Raw genomic sequence first — 19,429 nt, forward strand, 5'->3', positions numbered from 1 at the left:
ATATGCAATGTGATTTTTTCATATTAAAATGAATTCAAATAGAAAATGGATTGAGTCATGACATACCCAAATTTATTTTGGACTCAAATGAATTGGGCTAAAAAATTGGGTTGGGCCACCTACCTAATTTTCCCAACTTAATTACAATAATTTCAGCACATTGTTATTTGGAAAAATAACTTAAATACACAACTATAATTTTTATATTCTCTAATTTTCCCTACTTTTTTTAAATATTACATAATTCTTTTTTTTTATTTTAGTGTAATTTTTTAGATACATTACACTCTCTCACCTATAATACACATTTACCAATTTTAATGCCTATTTTTTCTCCATTAAAACACTCAACCTCTTAAATTAGTTTTTGAATTTTAAATTTTATCCATTTAAACACTCAACCTTTTAATCAACTTTTTGATTTTGAATTATTAAATTTAATTAATTTTAAATAAAAGACCAAATTTTGAAATTTTGAATTTCAAAATTCAAAAAATCAGGAAGCAGAATAACTTCCATATCTTTCTACCGTTTTGTTCTTACTTCCATATCTTTTGCTTACACACCAAAAACATAAGAACCAGTGCCTCTTGCCTTAGAAGAAGTTAAGTTGATAAAAACAAGTAGACAATCTTCATCTCATCCCAATACTCAAAGAGTTAAAGTTTGTTAGGCCTACATTGTCTCGGATTTGTATTTTGGTACTTAAAACTGTTGTTGAAATTAGTAAAAATTTTAAGGAATCTAGTGTGCTTGCCGATACATTTGAATAAGTGTGTATAGTGTTTTAGATGGTGAATTGATACATGAATTTGTTGTGTATCATAATATTTTATATGTATCATGAAATTTTGAAAATTGTTATAATGTATCATTCAATAAGTTTAGTAAATGGTTCATCAACTGTGCTTGATGATACATATAGAATCAGCTTGTACAGTATTTAGTCAATTCACCGATACATGTAGTAGATATGTATCACATGTTTTGCATATAGTATGAATTTCTGAAAACTGATATCATGTATCAATAAGGTATTAGTTGTTTAGTTGATGTACTGATACATGTTTTGAAAATTGTTATAATGTATCATTCACTAAGTTTAATAAATGCGTCCTCAACTGTACTTGATGATACATATAGAATCAATGTGCATATTGTTTAGTCGATGTTTCTGATACATGTATTAGATACGAAATTGAATCTCCAACAACGATTCCGTCGATTTTGTAACTTTCATTTTGCAATTCGTTCACCCAAATTCCGGAATGTTTCATCAAAATCGAAGTATTCATCTTGAAAAATCCACTGTAACAACAATAAAATTACTGTAGTTCGAAATTTAACAGATTGTTCAAAAAAATTATTTTCAAAATAGATGATATAATCTTTATTTTTCAAAATTTGAAATTAATATCCAATTAAGTGCTGATTTTATGTTGATTAATGATATGTTACCGTAAATTTAGCTGTTTTATTAACAACATTAATTGTACCGTTTTCCCCCCATTTTTTTCTCAACAGTTTAAAATTACCATGTATCATTTACCATGTATCACTAGAGTCTAAAGTATCACGGCTCAACAAATTTAAGGGATTTTTTGTAAATACTAAATTTGTCGGGACAGAATGAAATTATTGAATTACACTATGGGATTCCTTAAATTTTTACTTATTATTTACCTTGGAAAAATTACTTGAATGTGTATTTTTCAATAAATAATTACCGATTTAATCGGTACTTTTTATTTGTTATTTATAGCACATCACAATACTATATTAAATCTGCAATATGTATTAAAAATAAATTATGTATGAAATATATATTGTATTGTAATTGTTTTTTAAAAAATATATTATGCTTGTTTGGTAAGAAATTGACACATTGTATTATAAGCATATTAAAATATATAATAAATATATTATCTATCAATAAAACTTGTATAATATGTATTAATACTATATTAAAAATGTATTAAAAGAATTAAATTAAGAAATATTGTTATAAATGATAAATATCTTTTTAATATAGTAAATTTATTAGGTATGGTTAACATCAACTTTTATAAAGGTATTGACCTAAACTAGGCCCAAGAAGCCCAATAGCATATGTAGCCGTCAATTTTGTGCAATCCTCATCACATATCACCGAGTACGACAGCGTATTGACCCGCATTGTAATTTGTAAGTCCGTTTGGGGTCAAAATAATCGAAATCGGGGCTATAGTAGTAGTAGTAAATACACAAGAGTCTCATCTTTCTAATCTATTCTTCTTTACTGAACTCCTGCGGCGTAGATCCGAGGAGTTTCAGACAAAAAACCCTAACCCCCAATCGCTTCTCTTTCCCTCAGATCTTTTACTCTTCTTTATCAGGTTAGTTATCTTGCCATGTAATCTTTGTTTTTTCTATTCAAGTTTCAATCTTTCTTGGTTAGACTTCGTTTCTACAGATGGGTTTTGACTTATCTAGCTGGTGGGCTTGTTTTTTCTTTTCTTTTTATATATATATTGTTATCATAGAGATCTGTTTGATATGATTTTCTTGATTGTATAAAGATTGTCTTTTTAGTGAGCAAAAGGGTTATCTACTAAAGGAATGAAGGGGTGGTTAGTGATTGTGTTGTGAGAAGTTCATCGGTTTTGTATTTACGTTTGCTAGTTGGAAAAAACTGGTTAGTTGGGTACTGACCATGTATAGGAAGTAAATCTAGGGATTATAATGCCTTCCCCTGCCACCTGTTCTTTGTCTACCATGTTTTGCTTGATGGTGCGGTATCCTTTGTCTTTGCTGGTTGTGCCTTTATCACCTTGACCTAGAATCACATAACTTGAAAGGTTGGTTGGCAGTTGGCTACTATAGCCTCCAGTTAAAACAGTTGTTTTTCATGTGTATCTTCTCTTTTCGTGCTTTGTCACATTCTGTTGTGCCCTCCTCCCCTTTAATATTAGAAAGGACAAGCAGATGATATTTATTGCTACTACAGGTACTGACATCAGTGATATTTTCATAGTAATGCATTGTCTTTTCCTTTTTATTACGTTAAAGATTGTTGATGAGTTCATATGAGTAATACCATTGTTCTTTGTGTACAATAGTCATGGCTGGCTTGGCACCGGAAGGTTCTCAATTTGATGCTCGTCAATTTGATGCTAAAATGACAGAGCTGTAAGTTGTTTGCTCTAATTTCTAACCAATTGAAATTTTATCTGGCAGCAGAAAACTAAACTTGGGTTTTATTTCCTCCTTGGGTACTTTAGTTATCAATTGCAGCTATCCTGTGCTCACTCACAAGGTTTTATTTTTTTTTTGTTTGATATGCCGAAACAGGCTTGGGACTGAACAGCAGGAGTTCTTTACATCATATGATGAAGTTCATGACAGTTTCGATGCCATGGGTTTGCAAGAAAATCTTCTTAGGGGCATCTATGCCTATGGTAAATGCACTTCTTAATAACACAAGTGGTTTTCCTTTCCCTTGTTAGATTTAGCAAGGCATTGAACACCTGTCTTAAATTGCTTGAAGGTTTTGAGAAGCCATCTGCTATCCAGCAAAGGGGTATTGTTCCTTTTTGCAAGGGTCTTGATGTGATTCAACAGGCACAATCTGGTACAGGAAAGACAGCAACTTTCTGCTCTGGGATTCTCCAGCAGCTTGATTACAGCTTAGTCGAATGTCAGGCTCTGGTTCTGGCTCCAACCCGTGAGCTTGCCCAACAGATTGAGAAGGTTATGCGAGCACTTGGTGACTATCTTGGTGTGAAGGTTCATGCCTGTGTAGGAGGTACCAGTGTCCGTGAGGATCAGCGTATCCTTCAAAGTGGTGTTCATGTGGTTGTTGGTACTCCTGGTCGTGTATTTGATATGTTGCGTAGGCAGTCTCTTCGCCCTGACCACATCAAGATGTTTGTTCTGGATGAAGCTGATGAAATGCTCTCAAGAGGTTTCAAGGATCAGGTTGCCATTTTTTCTTTCATTTTTTTATTCTTCAAGTGGAATTTTCTTATTTATTAGGTTTCTGCATTGTGATTTGGGAAGTAGGGCACAAATGTGGGGCTACCTTTTTCTTTTTATTTGGGTAATAGTTGAGTAAAGTATAGTATTCGTATGCAACAGTCATATGTTAGATTTGTAATAGATTTGTGCATATGTGATCTTAACCTTTGAATGGGAGTTTTTTCTATTCTCGTCATTATTAGCCTTATTATGCTTTGATATCTTATAGAATCGCTGCAGGATTATTGCTGGTTCTTTGACCTTAGTTCTTGGTCTCAAGGCTCACATATAGTGTCTCATTTTAAAGTTGTCTTGTCATTTTCCAGATTTATGATATTTTCCAATTGCTGCCACCAAAGATTCAAGTTGGTGTTTTCTCTGCTACAATGCCACCAGAGGCTCTTGAAATTACTAGGAAGTTCATGAACAAGCCTGTGAGGATCCTTGTGAAGCGTGATGAGCTCACTCTTGAAGGTATCAAGCAATTTTATGTCAATGTTGACAAGGAAGAGTGGAAGCTTGAAACTCTTTGCGATCTTTACGAGACCTTAGCCATCACCCAGAGTGTCATCTTTGTGAACACCAGGCGCAAGGTTGATTGGCTCACTGATAAGATGCGCAGCCGTGATCACACAGTATCTGCCACTCATGGAGACATGGACCAGAACACTAGAGATATCATTATGCGAGAGTTCCGATCTGGATCATCTCGTGTGCTCATCACTACTGATCTTCTGGCACGTGGTATTGATGTGCAGCAAGTATCCCTTGTGATTAACTATGACCTGCCTACTCAGCCAGAAAACTACTTGCATCGTATTGGTCGTAGTGGACGATTTGGAAGGAAGGGTGTAGCTATCAATTTTGTCACAAAGGATGATGAAAGGATGCTTTTTGACATTCAGAAGTTTTACAATGTTGTAGTTGAGGAGCTGCCAGCCAATGTGGCCGATCTTCTTTGAGGTGATTTTGGTTCTGTGAGGTGAATTTTTCGTTATATTAAGTAATTTAATATTTTATTGTTAGGTTAGTTAGAGCCGCAGTGGACTAAAACTTGGAAACTGCAGTTTCTGTGATTCGCCGTGGGAATTGTAGTTTTCCAATTTAGTTGGACTTATTTACAAATTTTGTTGGTTTTGTCTTTTTGTATTGTAAGTCCACAACAACTTCAGGTTTTGGATGTCTTTGAATTTAGTATATTTCATTTTAATCCTTGGCCTTTTTTCTTCTTCTTTTTTTTTCGTTTTGTTGTATGGGAACGCTTTTGACGACAATATGTTCGTTCATCTGTATTGTGTGATAGTTTCTGTTTGTGATGCCTTGTATAGGTTTTTTTTTCCTGTGTTGATGACTTGTATCATACTTGGAACTTGAATTGGATAATATTTTTATCAGCTAGAGTATGATTTTGTCTGTATGATTTGCTCTGCATCTGCATCAATCTGTTTTTGTGTCTGTTCGACTGAACTGATATTGATAATTACTAATTATTGTTTTTCCTTCTTAAAAACTTGTTAATAAAGTGTACCAAACAAATTAGTAATTAATAATACTCAAAAGTAATGAATACTAATAAACTCTACTAAATGACCCAATATCATTCCCATCAATAACACTATCTTCAGCCATTACGGTTGGCCATCATCACCACTAGCTATTACCTTTAACTATTATCGATCACCAATGCTAGTCATCAACCACGCCCACAAATGTTAACCACCATCACCATGTTTTTTAAAGAAATACTATTAGTATACTAGTATAATACTATTATTCAAATTTATATTGATTAATTCTAAAACAGAGATAAATTTATACATTGAGAACATAAAGCATATTTGATTATTTAAAATTCAATCTTAACATAATATAATATATTTTCAAAATTTAAAATTTTTAATTAAGTTCAATAAAAGCAAATGGGAACATAGTGCTTGGATAAACTAATTATTATTTCGAGGAATAAGTCATAAACGAAAACTATTTCTTCCCTAATTTTCCATCCAACAGAACGAAAGATTAGTATCCATTGAATTTATTGTTAGGAGTGCATAATGACTTTTTAGGAAAAGGAGACTTTTGAAGAAGTAGTCGTATTTTCTCACTACGTATTTGTGAAAAAATAGTTATTCTACAATGTTTGTTATTTTACAAGATTGAGAAAAAATATTATATTTTCAATTTTATTCTTATCATTAAGAGAATAATATTTGTGAGAATGGAAGATAAGTAAGCGTTGAATTTATTGTAGGAATGCGTAATGACTAATGACATTTAAGGAAGGGAAAGGAGACTTTATCCCTCGTATTTTCTCCCTTCTACGTATTTACTTTAGAAAATTAAGAACAATCTTTCAATTTTTTTCTTATTATCATTAATAGAGTAATATGTTGAAGAAAGATTAGATAAAAGAATAAATTACATTAAGTAATATTTACTAGTATTAATTTTTTCTTAAATGGCTAGAGAAATAAACTACTTTTTTTGACGACAACAACAATAAAATATTCAGTAAATTAGTACAAGTGAGTTTAAGGTAAAGTATATGCATATTTTATCCACTCGGAAAGATAACGAAACTATTTCTGAAAAGCCATTAACTCAAATATAACAATTTCAAATATAAAAAAAAAATCTAACAAGTCACAAAGAAACAATGTCAAGTCTACTGAGGGAAGCAGCAACAGCAACAACAATAACAAAAAAAAGTAGTGGAATAATTAAACACAATAAACAACACCATTAGGATAGAGTGTTAAAACAATAATAAATATGATGGATGTCAAAACCAAGAAATACAGTAATACAACTAGTATAATGAAAGACACCAACTAACCAAAGCAAAACAACACTACATTACCTACTAACTTTCTATTTTAATATATGTCCTTTACACCCGCCTATCTAAGGTCATATACTCGATAATTTGAAGTTGCATCATATTTTGTTCTACCACCTTTCTCAAAATAACTTTTTGATCTACTTCTGCCTCTCCTCTTACATTGTATAATTGACCTTTCGCACCTCCTCACTGGTTCATTCAGACATCTCTACTTCACATGTTCAAATTAAATCATTTCAATCCCGCTTCTCTCATCTTGCCTACCATGGATATCACTACCTTGTAGTCACTTAAAGTTTATTAAATATAAATTTATAAAATTGTTCGGATTATATTAAATTAATGAACATATTAGTCCAAATAAATATTATGGATTAATATAATTAATTTAATTATTTAATTTCAGATAAATATGAATTTAAGTAAAGCCCGCTCCATAAAGTCCATATGATATTTCACTTAAATCTGATTGGCCGAATGGAGTCCTGTTCCAATCACAACTCCTCTTTTTTAAAACTATAAATAGGGGTCTCATAATTCAGAAAAAGGGAACATAAAATTCTAAACAAGAAGCTAGAGAAAATCCGTGGTACAAACGTCATTTAATTCTCTACAAAATTACAAGTTCAAAAATTCAAGCATTCAAGTTTAAGAACGATCAAAGATCAAGATCATCAAATTCAAGAACAAACTCGAAGCCCTTGAATTCAAATAAAAGTCAAGATCAAGATAAAGTTCAAATTCAAGTTCATTAGGGATTTAAGAACAAACTTTAAAGCTCTTGAATATATATTTGAAAAGGTGAATTCAGAGGAATCATAGAGATTATAACACTCGTATTTGTAATAATAAAATTGATTGTTGCTATAATTTTCCGTTCTTGATTATTATTTTCTAAATATTGTCATTTCTAATTTAATCGCTCCTAGTATGATTATAAATTTACCTCTAACATCTTTGTGCGAGTTTTTTGATAAATAATGTAATAATATATTTTGCATTAATTTGATATAAATAATCGATACGAATAAGTTTCTTTAATTAAAACCAGACAAAATACAACAAACGGTTCAATAAAAAGAATAATAGTAGTATAAGTGATGGAATATAGCAGATTTCATGGACCAAAGTTGACTAGTCAACCTCTTATTTTCTTGAGCCCAAAACACAAGTTGTTTCAAAACGCCAATCTCTAGAATCAAATTAAAAATTAAGTCTTTTCACAGCACATCTTGTTCTGTGGCAGTTTGGCATCCCACTTTCTCCAAAAATTTCTCCCCTTCCATACCTATCTTAAAAAAAAAATTGATTTTCTTCCTTAGCTAAAATTAACAAAAAAATAATCATGGATGATTATAGATCAAAATGTTATGGTGATGGTATTGAACAATATCGTGAACCCCAATTTTCTAATGGTTACGGTGCAACTTCTGTTGGTGCACCACCCTTACCACCACCTCCAGCCCATCACAACAAAGATTCGAAGCTTAAGAAAGGGAAAAGCACTAGTGGGTCATCTTGGAATTTCAATGATCCTGAGTTTCAGAGGAAGAGAAGAGTTGCTAGTTATAAAGTTTATTCTGTTGAAGGCAAAGTGAAAGGCTCTTTAAGGCGGAGTTTAAGATGGTTTAAAGATAAGTGTACACAAGTTTTATATGGATGGAGGTGATTAATTTTTTTTTAATCATACTTGTGTTTTCATTCATTTTTTTCTTAATCTTGTATTTTGCTCTGTTTTTAACGTGGATTTTCTTCTTATTTTCTTATTAAAGATAAGTTATAGTTTTGATTACTTTATGTATGAATACCTTAAGTGGTTTATTATGTGTTTGGAACTTAATTTTCCGAGTGAGTTTTTGAGGATTATGTTTATGATGAATTAATTTTACTTTTAGGAGTTAGCAAAATTGGGGAAACTTTATCTTTTATAGGCTGGCTGGCTGTCATGTTTCTTGTTAAATGCCGGTTCATTTTATAACATTTTGTTGTCATTACTAATTTCTGTCGGTTCAATTTCTAATAAGATAAAAGTTATGTTGTTATTATTATTATTGCGATACTGCAACATTTTTGTATGCTGTGGGTGGGTACAATTGACAGGAAGAAAAACATATATATATATATACAAATAATTTTATTATGTTCAAAAAATTAGGCGAAAATATTATTTTTAAAGTATTTAAATCCAATTTAAACAAACACTGTGAGAGTTTGAAGGAACCAATTAACGTAGAATACTAGTACTACTTACTTTTGTATTTTCATTAAGAAACTCTTATCTTTTGTAAACCCACGAAATTATATTTAATGTATTTGAAGAAAATATTTTAAAATTTTCTGAACAAGCTTTGTCTACTTCTTAATTTTTCAACTAACTAATATTCTTGGCCTGGCTAATTGATCTTGCGAGTTGTGTCGGTGATAAAAATTCTATACTATACTAATTTAGTGTATATTTATGCACATAAAAAGTTAAAGAACATAAATATAATTTGAAGTTAAGTTAAAGAACATATTAGCCAAGTTAAAAGACATTTTTTTTATAATATACCCTTTAATTTGACTTTATAGGAGTACGCATACAAAAGTTCACCTCATCTTTTCTCACTAATGCTTGAACTTGTGAGAATGAATGATAGACACCTCAACATCCACATCGATCGCAGTCTAGCATAACAAAATCGATGGGGAAAATGATTTATCTACTTGATGAGAATGTCAAAGAATATATTCATTGGCCTCTTAATGAAGCAATCCGACTATAGCAACCTCATCAGAGTGGGCTTGGCATTCTCATGCTTCAAATGAGACCATATCAGTGTTGGAGTGATAAATGTTATTATAAGCAAAAGAACTAATCTCAATGACCTGCAAAGTCGAGACACATACGAAACATGTCTGTCCTCTAATACATAGTTCACTCAAAAGGTTGTTTACATCAAAATAATGAAATTAGTAATGGCATGCGTAAGAATAACTTCATTTTAATGGTAATAATATAGTCAATCAGTAAAATAAAGTTACACGGTATTTTTGACTCTTTTCTCTTAAAATAATGATAGCCTATATCATTAATGTCTTCGATTCATGATTATTATACCAATGACTCGAGTACTATTTACAAGTTGATAAAACATATCATAAATGATTAAGTCTATTCAATAATTTGCATATGAAATCTAACAAGCAACACCGGCTAGTTTCATCACGCAATCAACAACTATGTCCAAAGACCAAGTCAACATGTCATACATCTCACATTATATACTGGTGACTAAATAAAGTCTGACTTCAAATAAATCGTACGCCACTTCAACCGATGAATTGGAAGAGAACAAGCTCATTAGCAGAGTCTTTTCTTTCCTCAGCGCTTCTGAACCCTCAAGGTCTAAAATAAATGTCACTTTTAATATCCTACGTTATCAAATGAAGGTCTTGGTTATTCAAACTCCTATTTCTACTATTTTAGAAGATCAAACAAATAGTTAAGGGTTATTTTATCAAATCATAGGTTTTAATTATCAACCTAATACCGTTCATAGAGTTTTTATCTCATTAACTTTTGTTGAACAGTTTGCATACTTAACAACCTATCTTTATGAGGTTTTACTTAGGTTCCCTAATACCAAAATTATAGCATAGATTAATAGAAGACCAAATTCAATGCAGAAGAATGAAAAACACTTATAACTACAATAATTCAACGTTCTGCCTTAGCAATATAATTCTAAGTTTCAGGTCATGTTCTATGAAGAACACACCCTTCAATTCTATTAAAATTAAAAAGTAAATTTAGAAGGAAAAATAGATTAAAAAATTTACTTAACTCAAGAAAAAAATAACCCTAGGCCGAGGATTGACTCGACAGTGTTAAAAAAAAAGACATGTGTCTTAGGCCCTCAAATTTAAGGGGCCTCATTTTTAATTATAATAGGTTATAAATTAGTATTTTTTAACAATGTTGAAGAGTATTTGTAGAAAAAGTGAATACTTCATGGAAGATGAAGAAATTATCAGAAGAAATTTGACATATTTGGAGTACTATATTTCATGAAAAATAATTTAAAGAATAATTATATTATCAGATAAAAACTAGAAGAAATCAATTGTATAAAAGTTATTAACAATTTATGTTTAAGGCCTCATTTAATTTTTATTTTAGGCCACTAATACGCTTGAGCCACCTCTATTTAGGCCTTGAAAAGCTCGCACTAGGTGTTCTCTGGTCAAGTATGAAAATTTATAATCAAGACTTGAGCAAACAATTAACTTAAACATGAAATAATGTAATTTGACCTTCGTTATAGTAAAGGGTACTATCACTACAACAAAAAAGATCATTAGCGGTAATTAATTTTAAATCGTCGCTAAATATGTATTTTTAGCGGCAATTGACACTCTTTATATAGGTCCCTAAAGCCTTTAGCTACATTGGTTCTAATGACACTTAACTAATACCGGTAAAGACTTTAGCACTCTTTATTAATGTCAATATTTAATGCCGCTAAAAGTTGTTTTTGTTGTTATGTATAGCAGACCACCCCTTTTGTTATAGCGAAGTGGTGACAAATGGATGAATTACATCAAATTTAATCAGGTTGAAAATTGGTCAATATAAAATAGGTAATAATTTAATGCACTCATATTTGATATGGGTAAAAATGGATTGGGTAAAATACTAGTTTAGCCATATTTTACCCATATTTTTATGAGTAAACAATACTCTACTTAAGAATTCAACATGGAGAAAATGTTTTAGTCTTTTTTAGATAAAAAAATGTTGAAAATGCTTCATTTAATTTTAGTGTACCATAAAAGTAAAAACAAATCCTAAATTTTTCAAAATAAAATAAATTTATATAATAACAAGGGGAACATATTTTTAAGGAAAAATGCACAAATACTCCTTCAACCTATGCCTGAAATTCCAGAGACACACTTATACTATTCTAAGGTCCTATTACCCATCTGAACTTATTTTATAAGTAATTTTCTACCCCTTTTCGGCCTACGTGACACTAGTTTGAAAAGAAATCAACCAGCGTTGGACCCTCAAGATAGTGCGACGTAGGCCAAAAAGGGGTAGAAAATTATTACTCCCTCCGTTTCAAAAAGAATAACCTAGTTTGACTTAGAACGGAGTTTAACAAAAGAAAGAAGACCTTTTAATCTTGTGTTTCTAAATTAAAGTTATGTCAAATGTACCAAAATAACCTTTAATCTTGTGGTCTTAAACATGCAACGTGAAAAGTTAAAGTTAAAGTGTTGCCAAAAAAGGAAAGATATCATTCTTGTTGAAACAGACTAAAAAGGAAATAGGGTCATTCTTTTTTAAACGGAGAGAGTAATAAAATAAGTTCAGGGGGGGGGGTAATAGAACCTTAGTATAGTATAAGCGTGTCTATGAGATTGAGTATAGGTTGAGGGGGTAATTCTGCATTATGCCAATTTTATTTTCAAAATAAATAAATATTTGCATTTTAGGACTAAAACATGCTTAGAGCACTTTAAGAAATGTCAATACTAATACATGATTTGCTTATTTTATGCTATTAGTTATCATCCAATATAAAATCAAACAAATAAAAAATAGTTATAACCAACAAAAAAAATATACATGTAAAATATAAATTTTTGGAGGGTCAAAGACTTCACCTTTTAATTGTAGAGGACAATAATTAGTTTTATAAAAGAACATAAAAAGGAAGAGAAGTTACAATATTTTTGGTGACATCATAAATTTTGAATGAATAAAAGATAAAAGCTTAATCTATTTGGCTAATCCATATTTTATCCGTATTTACTCATATTTTACCCATATTTTCTTGACTTCTTTGATCATCATTATTTGAGTTTCTTATTCTTATTTTATTTTTTCTTTTATTCCTTGATGTAAGAAAAAAATTTAAAACAATTTTTATTCTATATTATAATTTTAAAAACTGTTTTGGCTATATTATAATTTAGTTTTTGTTATGAAATAATATAAAACAATGAGAATAATAAAGTACGGAGAAGAGAAAAAACTTTTTATTCATCTTGAAGTATTCAACATTCATGGATCTGATTTACAATGAAGGAAAACTCATTTATTTATAGGGGAAACCTAACTTGGTCCCCAATTAGAATTTCTAACAATATCTTAACAGGACTCCACATGATAAACATTCACTATAATACAAATATGTTTATGGCACTCCCCCTCGAATGTCGGTAGATTATGTGCCGTGTTAAAAACATACTAGATAAAATCCAGTGGAAAAAAAATCTAGTGATAGAAAAAGAGTACGCATATCTTAAGATAAGCATTATGAGTGTCTCATTAAAAACCTTACAAGGATGATGAGACAAAATCTTATGAGGAAAAAAAGAATACATGACGTATTAACTCCCCCTAATGAGAACATCAATCCACAGACTTGAATCTTCGTTTTCCAAATTTGTGCACCACCTTCTTGAAAGTTGTAGTTAATAGAGACTTGATGGATAAATCAACTATATTATTATTTGAACAAACGTATGCATGTTGATATCACCATTCTTGGGAGCGAAAAACTTTGACGAAATAAGCTTCCTTCTATGTCCTTTTATGAATCTTCTATTCAGAATCAAATATTTCTACAAGTTCCTTCAACTTCTTTAAGCAAATAATCTACTGCCTTTTGAAAACTCTTCAAGTGTTTCAATTCTAGTCGTTAACTTGCATAAAAATATTTGTATATGCTTTATGCATATTGAATCTATTTTATCTTTATGAGATTGATAAACAAGTTTCAAAATCTTGTATATGCTTTAGATTTGAACCCAACGGATATTTCCATATTCTAGTGTGTAGATTACAAGTCAAATAAGCTTTATGCGTACTTAGATGCACCGTTTTTGTTGACACCCAATTTTGACCCTCCCCACTAGAAAATTAATTAGCAAGTTTCTTAATTTTAAAATGATTTTAAAATAATTGGCTTTTTATAAAGTTTTAAATGTTTTAAAGTTATTTTAAATTAATCCTATCACTTTTATAATTTTTAGATGATATATATGTTTGTAATTATATATACGATCAATATATTGTTCGTTTATTCAAAAATTGCCTCAAAAAAAATTTATTCCGTTTAATACTAATTAGTTCGGTTATAGTTTATGTATAGATAATTTAGTTTGTAATTAAGTTAATTTTTGTATTTCATTAAACACTAAAGAAACTTACTAATTAATTCATTTATCTTATTATCGGCAAAATATTTTTAACCCACTTTTGTTAAGACCCTGAAAAATGGGCCATTTGTTAGCATATTCTCTAGCTCAATCCCAAGTTAATTACCATCATATTTGTAACGACCTGTTTAGTCATTTTGAGCAACAAACTTCAATTCTGGAAAAACAGGCTGAGGCGACGGACCAAACGACGATCCGTCATGGGCACGACGGACCGTCGCAGGGTCTCGTTTCAAAACACTTAGAAAATCTGAAATTGGGTACTGAAAATCGACTCTCTGAACTTCGTGACGGAATGGCAGGACGGGCCGTCACAGGCGTGACGGACCGTCATAGATTGTTCAGTGGAAATTGACTCTCTGACTCTTGCGACGACCTGCAGGACGGACCGTCGCAGGCACAACGGCCCGTCACAGGTTGCGCAAATCCCAGGCAGAATCGGATTTCCTTACACGTTTTAAGGGACGTTTTTGGACTATTCCTTCCTTAATTATAGATTTTGTGGGTTTATATTAATAACTCAAATTCTTGGGGGTTAAAAGAGGTAACCCTAAGTTAATTAGTGGGTTATTATTGCCATTTTTTATTCTTAATTATATGTTAATTAGGGTAAAAGAAAGAGGGTTTGAATAAAGAAAATAGAGAGAACAAGGAGAGAGAGAAATTGATCGATCAAGAGGCAGAGGGAATATCAAAGCTTGGGAAATTGCTTGTTGATTCCAATTCTTCGGTGGAGGTAGGTTATGGTTTTCATGCTTTCATAAGTAAACTCTCAATAGTGAATGATATGTATTGGTAGTATTGTAAACCCTACTATATGCTTAATGGTATGTTTGCATGAATATGATTATGTGATTGTGATAAGATAAGCATGATGAAAATATTGAATCCCAAATCTTGAAAAGAAACTTTAATATACATTATTAATGATGATGCCTTGGTATAGAAGAAGGCTTGATGAATTAAAGTAATGAGATTGATGATGCCTTGGTATAGAGAAGGCTTGATGATTTACAGAATGATATTAGTGGATCGGAGTGTCATGTTCCGACACATAGTATTAGTGGATCGGAGTGTCACGTTCCGACACATAGTATTAGTGGATCGGAGTGTCACGTACCGACACATAGTATTAGTGGATCGGAGTGTCACGTTCCGACACATAGAATTAGGGGATCGGAGTGTCACGTACCGACACATGTAGGGGATCGGAGTGTCACGTTCCGACACATGTAGGGGATCGGAGTGTCACGTACCGACACATGTAGGGGATCGGAGTGTCACGTTCCGACACATAGAATTAGGGGATCGGAGATTCACGTACCGACACATAGTAGTAGGGGATCGGAGTGTCACGTACCGACACAAGAGGAAGAAAGATAATGAATCTTGGAAGATGATAATATACTCAATTTAATAAAACTTAATTCCCAAATGAGTATGGTGTTGAGGCTTGAGCCCTCATGGATGAACTTGATGGTACTTACTGATGATTATAGTACTTGTTGTTGCTACATGTTGAGTTTTATAGTTGATTTATGATATTACTTGATATATACTGTTCTCTATTTTGAGTTGACCGATGATATCTACTCAGTATCCGTGGGTTGTACTGACCCCTACTTTTATGTTTTTCTTCTTGTTATTTGTGGAGTGCAGCAAACGTGCAGTCATCTTCGACTCAACAGTAACTCAAGCCAGTCTTCGTCACACCGGATCGTCAGGGTGAGCTAACGCTTCTAGCTTGGACATGATCTTCTCCTTCATGTCTTGATGCCTTGAACTTCCGGCATGGACTAGCTTCTTATGTATTTTTAGCTTCTTAGAAACTCTTAGAATTAGTAGTTTAAAGTAGATGTTCTTGTGATGATGACTTCCAGATTCTGGGGATAATGATAAGTTTTTGAGTTATAGAAGTTGATTATTTATTTTTACTTATGAGTTTAAGTCTTCCGCATTACTTTCTGTTTATATTATATTGAAATGTTAAGGTTTAGATTGGTTGGTTTGCTCACATAGGAGGGTAAGTGTGGGTGCCAGTCGCGGTCCGGATTTGGGTCGTGACAATATTTCAGCCAAACAAACCCATTTGCCCCTAATTGGATTCCAATTATTTCCAGCCCACCCGACCCATTTCTTTGTTCCAAAAGAGACTCAACGTTCACATGGCGTGAAGGAAAATGACGTTGTCCATATACAGCTAAACAACATCAACGCGTACAGGCAAAACGCTGGCGTTTTGTCTCTTCCTTCAACGTCCCTTTCCCATTTGCTATTGGGACAGCAAAAGGGGCACACAGAATAGTCCTCGCGTCTTAGGATTGAGACACGTAGCTCTAAAGTATGTTGGATCAATCAAGCCCCTTCATATCCCCTTACTGTTTTTGGAATAGGGCAAAATTTTCAGAAAGGGTATCTCCGTATTTTTGGAAAAGAGGTTTTGAATAATGAAAGAAGGGGCCCATTTTCTTGTCTGGGTTCTGTAAGTCCCCCCCCCCCCCTCCAAAGGAAACCCTAATCTCCTTCTATAAAGACTTCCATTTATCTTTTGGGAGGTTGATAGATTTTGGGGGTGATTTTTGTGAAGACTTGGAAGAAGCTTCGAGAGTTTCTAACCTTTTCTGGAAATCTAGCATGAAATTTCTTAGGCATAAAATAGAGAAGTGAGGTGAGGAAGAAAACATTAAGGAAAATATATAAGAAATACATTTTGTAAGGGAGAGATTCTGGAAGGGATGTTTTAGAAAAAGCGTTGGGAAGATTTTCGTTTGGATTATTTTTCTTAAATCAAAGTATAAAGAATAGTCTCAAAGAGAAGAAGGAAAACGTAGTCTATTTTGAGATAGCAAGAATGAACTCATTTTGTTCAAAATATCATTCCTCAATTTCATTTTGTTGATCACCCCCAGAAATTTTGCTCGAAGTCAAAATTCTGTCTACTCCCTGTTCATTACTCGAGTTTGTGTTTGGAAGTCACTGTTTTGTTGAAGCTCGTCTTTCTCCGTCACTGCACCCGAAAAAGGTAAAATCCCTTTTGGTTCTAACTAATTTAGTCTATTTTTTGTTTGTTGATGAATTCTTTTTTTCTTTATCGATTTCTTTTCTCCTTCGAAACCCTTTTGTTTACATTCATGACTGGTTTGCTAATGTTGGCTGAAGTTTGTTCTGTCATGTATTCTATGTTGGATATATTTTTGGTTTTGAGATATTAGAGTTTCTTATTTTATTTTATTTATCCATGGGAACAATTACTTCTCTCGTTTATTTATTTATTTATTTTTTATTTCTTATGGGTGTGCAAGGTTAAAATGTGGCAAAACTGGTTACTCTAGTTTACTCATTTTGGTCTATTCTCATTGTCATAAACTTCTTATAAGATTCAGCTTTCAATGTTAGTCGCTTTGAGTGCTGTGTTTATTTTATTTATGCGTGCTTACAAATATGTTAAGATGAGTAAATCGTTTGCCAAGTTTATGTTGTTTGAATACAACAATAGTTCTTTTCAAAATGATTTGGGCCTACTATTGATAATAATATTTTGTCACCGGAGTAATGAACTAGCCTTTTAGTTTTCATTGATAGAATTTAATTTCGATTATGGCATGGGGTGTCTCGCTTGATAATTATGCAACTTGTTATCTCGTAGGACTTTGGATTCGTTGATTAGTTAGTGGTCATGTGAATCCTGCGAACTAATAATAATGTTCATAAGTTATACTCATGTAGACATATGTGCTACCGTCAAGAGTCATGAATTTGCTCTTTAATTTTGTCACTTTAACTTCGTTCAATTGATTTTTTCTTTCTTGGAGTCTGATACTTCGGTTCAATTTGATACCATCCGAGTCCATTTGGGCTCTTATCCTCTTCTTTCAATTTGCGTTACTGAGGGCCATAAAGGCCTCAAATCTTTTTTTCTTTCTTGAGTCTGCCGGCCCTTTTTAAAACTGACGGATAAGTTGAGCGTATCTAAAATAAAGGACCGAAAACATAAAATTTTCAGAGTCAAATAAAGACTACATAAGTGGTATACGATCATATACTACTGTATACAAGGTACATGTCGATATACATAGATTTTGGAAGTGCAGTAAACAAGGCCCAAAAACCCTTTAAATTTTGGAAAATTTTTTAAAATGTCAATATTTTAACATTTAAGAGGGTTCATTAAAAACACTTTCAATATTTAGTAAAAATGTCAAAATTTAAGTTTGTCATGTATCTTATTTATGTTTTTATTATTTGTTTTATTTTTAAAAAATACAATTTTTATATAATAGATTGAGAGGAATTTAGGGGAGATTATTATTTTTAAAAAGGAACAAATGTTAAAAGTTTCAACTTTCATCTATTTTTTCTTTTTTTCATTATGTTATAAAAAATTCTTTTTTTCCTCCATTGTTCTAAAAAAAAATCGAAATCCAATTCTGGTAATCTTTTTTTTTTGTTTCTAAACACTTTTATTAACCAAAATAAATATTCAATTTTCACTAATTATTGTTATAAAAATCACGGAATTAAAGAAGTACCACATCTATAAAATTTCAATATCAATTTTTCACTAATTATTGTTATAAAAATCATAATAAAAAATATAATATCTCATTCTCACTAATTATTATTATGAAACTTTATGATAATACATTATAATTTTTTCTATTAAATTTTTTTATTTTTTTAATTTAGAAACTTGAACACCTATAGTTTTATTTGTAATTGCCATACTTTTCTCACAGTGTATTTGTTTTATTTTTTAAAATTTTGTATCCTTGCTTAAATTGTAATAATTCCAATATGTATATCGTTTGTATTAGTATCCATTCTAGTTTTCATGTTGTATTTTGTATAATGAAGCTTGTATTTCTTTATTAGTTTGTATTCATTCCAATATGTATGTCAAATAAAATGTAGCTATTTAAGAAATACATTTGTATCGTATATATTTTTCACTGTGTATTTATTTTTAATAAATACAAATATTGATAGTATACATAGAGATTTGAATACAAATTGAGAAAGCATACCAAATTCTAAAAAAGAACTATAAATACAAAACAAAGTAATAGAAAATTGTTCGACAACTATCCGATCTTCGTCGTCTTTTTCAAGATTCTCACAAGTAGACAAAGATTCTACATTTGCATTCTGAATTTGAGGAAGGTTTTGCACACCAATGAGTCTTGTAAATGTTCTTACCCTCTTTCTACCCTCATTTTAGCAGCGGATCATACATTATACACTATTTGTTAAGTAATAAATAAATTAAAGGATGAAAAATCACCAGAAATTGGTTGATTAAGATGAATACCTCTAGTAAGCCTCTTGGATTCAGCCATTGGAGAGTAAATCATAACGGAAATTGAAAAATACAAACAA

General features: G+C 31.5%; 2 protein-coding genes and 1 non-coding gene across 3 annotated transcripts; 2 read left to right on the top strand and 1 right to left on the bottom strand.

The window, feature by feature from the left end:
• Nucleotides 1–2,094: 2,094 nt before the first annotated feature.
• Nucleotides 2,095–5,206, top strand: LOC101252510 (eukaryotic initiation factor 4A-2). The gene is made up of 5 exons (XM_004245029.5): nucleotides 2,095–2,375; nucleotides 3,099–3,168; nucleotides 3,331–3,437; nucleotides 3,527–3,957; nucleotides 4,323–5,206. The coding sequence occupies exons 2-5, from the start codon at nucleotides 3,101–3,103 to the stop codon at nucleotides 4,956–4,958; spliced, it is 1,242 nt and encodes a 413-aa protein (XP_004245077.1). The 5' UTR covers nucleotides 2,095–2,375; nucleotides 3,099–3,100; the 3' UTR covers nucleotides 4,959–5,206.
• A 2,977-nt stretch (nucleotides 5,207–8,183) lies between these two features.
• On the top strand, nucleotides 8,184–8,507 carry LOC112942062 (uncharacterized). Its single transcript, XM_026032620.1, has one exon. The coding sequence runs from the start codon at nucleotides 8,184–8,186 to the stop codon at nucleotides 8,505–8,507; it is 324 nt and encodes a 107-aa protein (XP_025888405.1).
• A 2,710-nt stretch (nucleotides 8,508–11,217) lies between these two features.
• Nucleotides 11,218–11,348, bottom strand: MIR1917 (microRNA MIR1917). Its single transcript, NR_107979.1, has one exon. It is a non-coding gene; the product is annotated as a microRNA MIR1917 (primary transcript).
• Between the last annotated feature and the right edge of the window lie 8,081 nt (nucleotides 11,349–19,429).

The sequence above is a fragment of the Solanum lycopersicum genome, chromosome 8 (assembly GCF_036512215.1).
Source record: "Solanum lycopersicum chromosome 8, SLM_r2.1".
Classification (NCBI taxonomy): Eukaryota; Viridiplantae; Streptophyta; class Magnoliopsida; order Solanales; family Solanaceae; genus Solanum; species Solanum lycopersicum.

What these genes read in the sequence shown, in the direction of transcription:
- LOC101252510 (XM_004245029.5), top strand. Translation starts at nt 3,101, where the DNA reads ATGGCTGGCTTGGCACCGGAAGGTTCTCAATTTGATGCTCGTCAATTT. An exon ending in GATGCTAAAATGACAGAGCT is followed by an intron (nt 3,169 to 3,330) that starts GTAAGTTGTTTG and finishes ATGCCGAAACAG; the next exon opens with GCTTGGGACTGAACAGCAGG. An exon ending in CAAGAGGTTTCAAGGATCAG is followed by an intron (nt 3,958 to 4,322) that starts GTTGCCATTTTT and finishes GTCATTTTCCAG; the next exon opens with ATTTATGATATTTTCCAATT.
- LOC112942062 (XM_026032620.1), top strand. Translation starts at nt 8,184, where the DNA reads ATGGATGATTATAGATCAAAATGTTATGGTGATGGTATTGAACAATAT.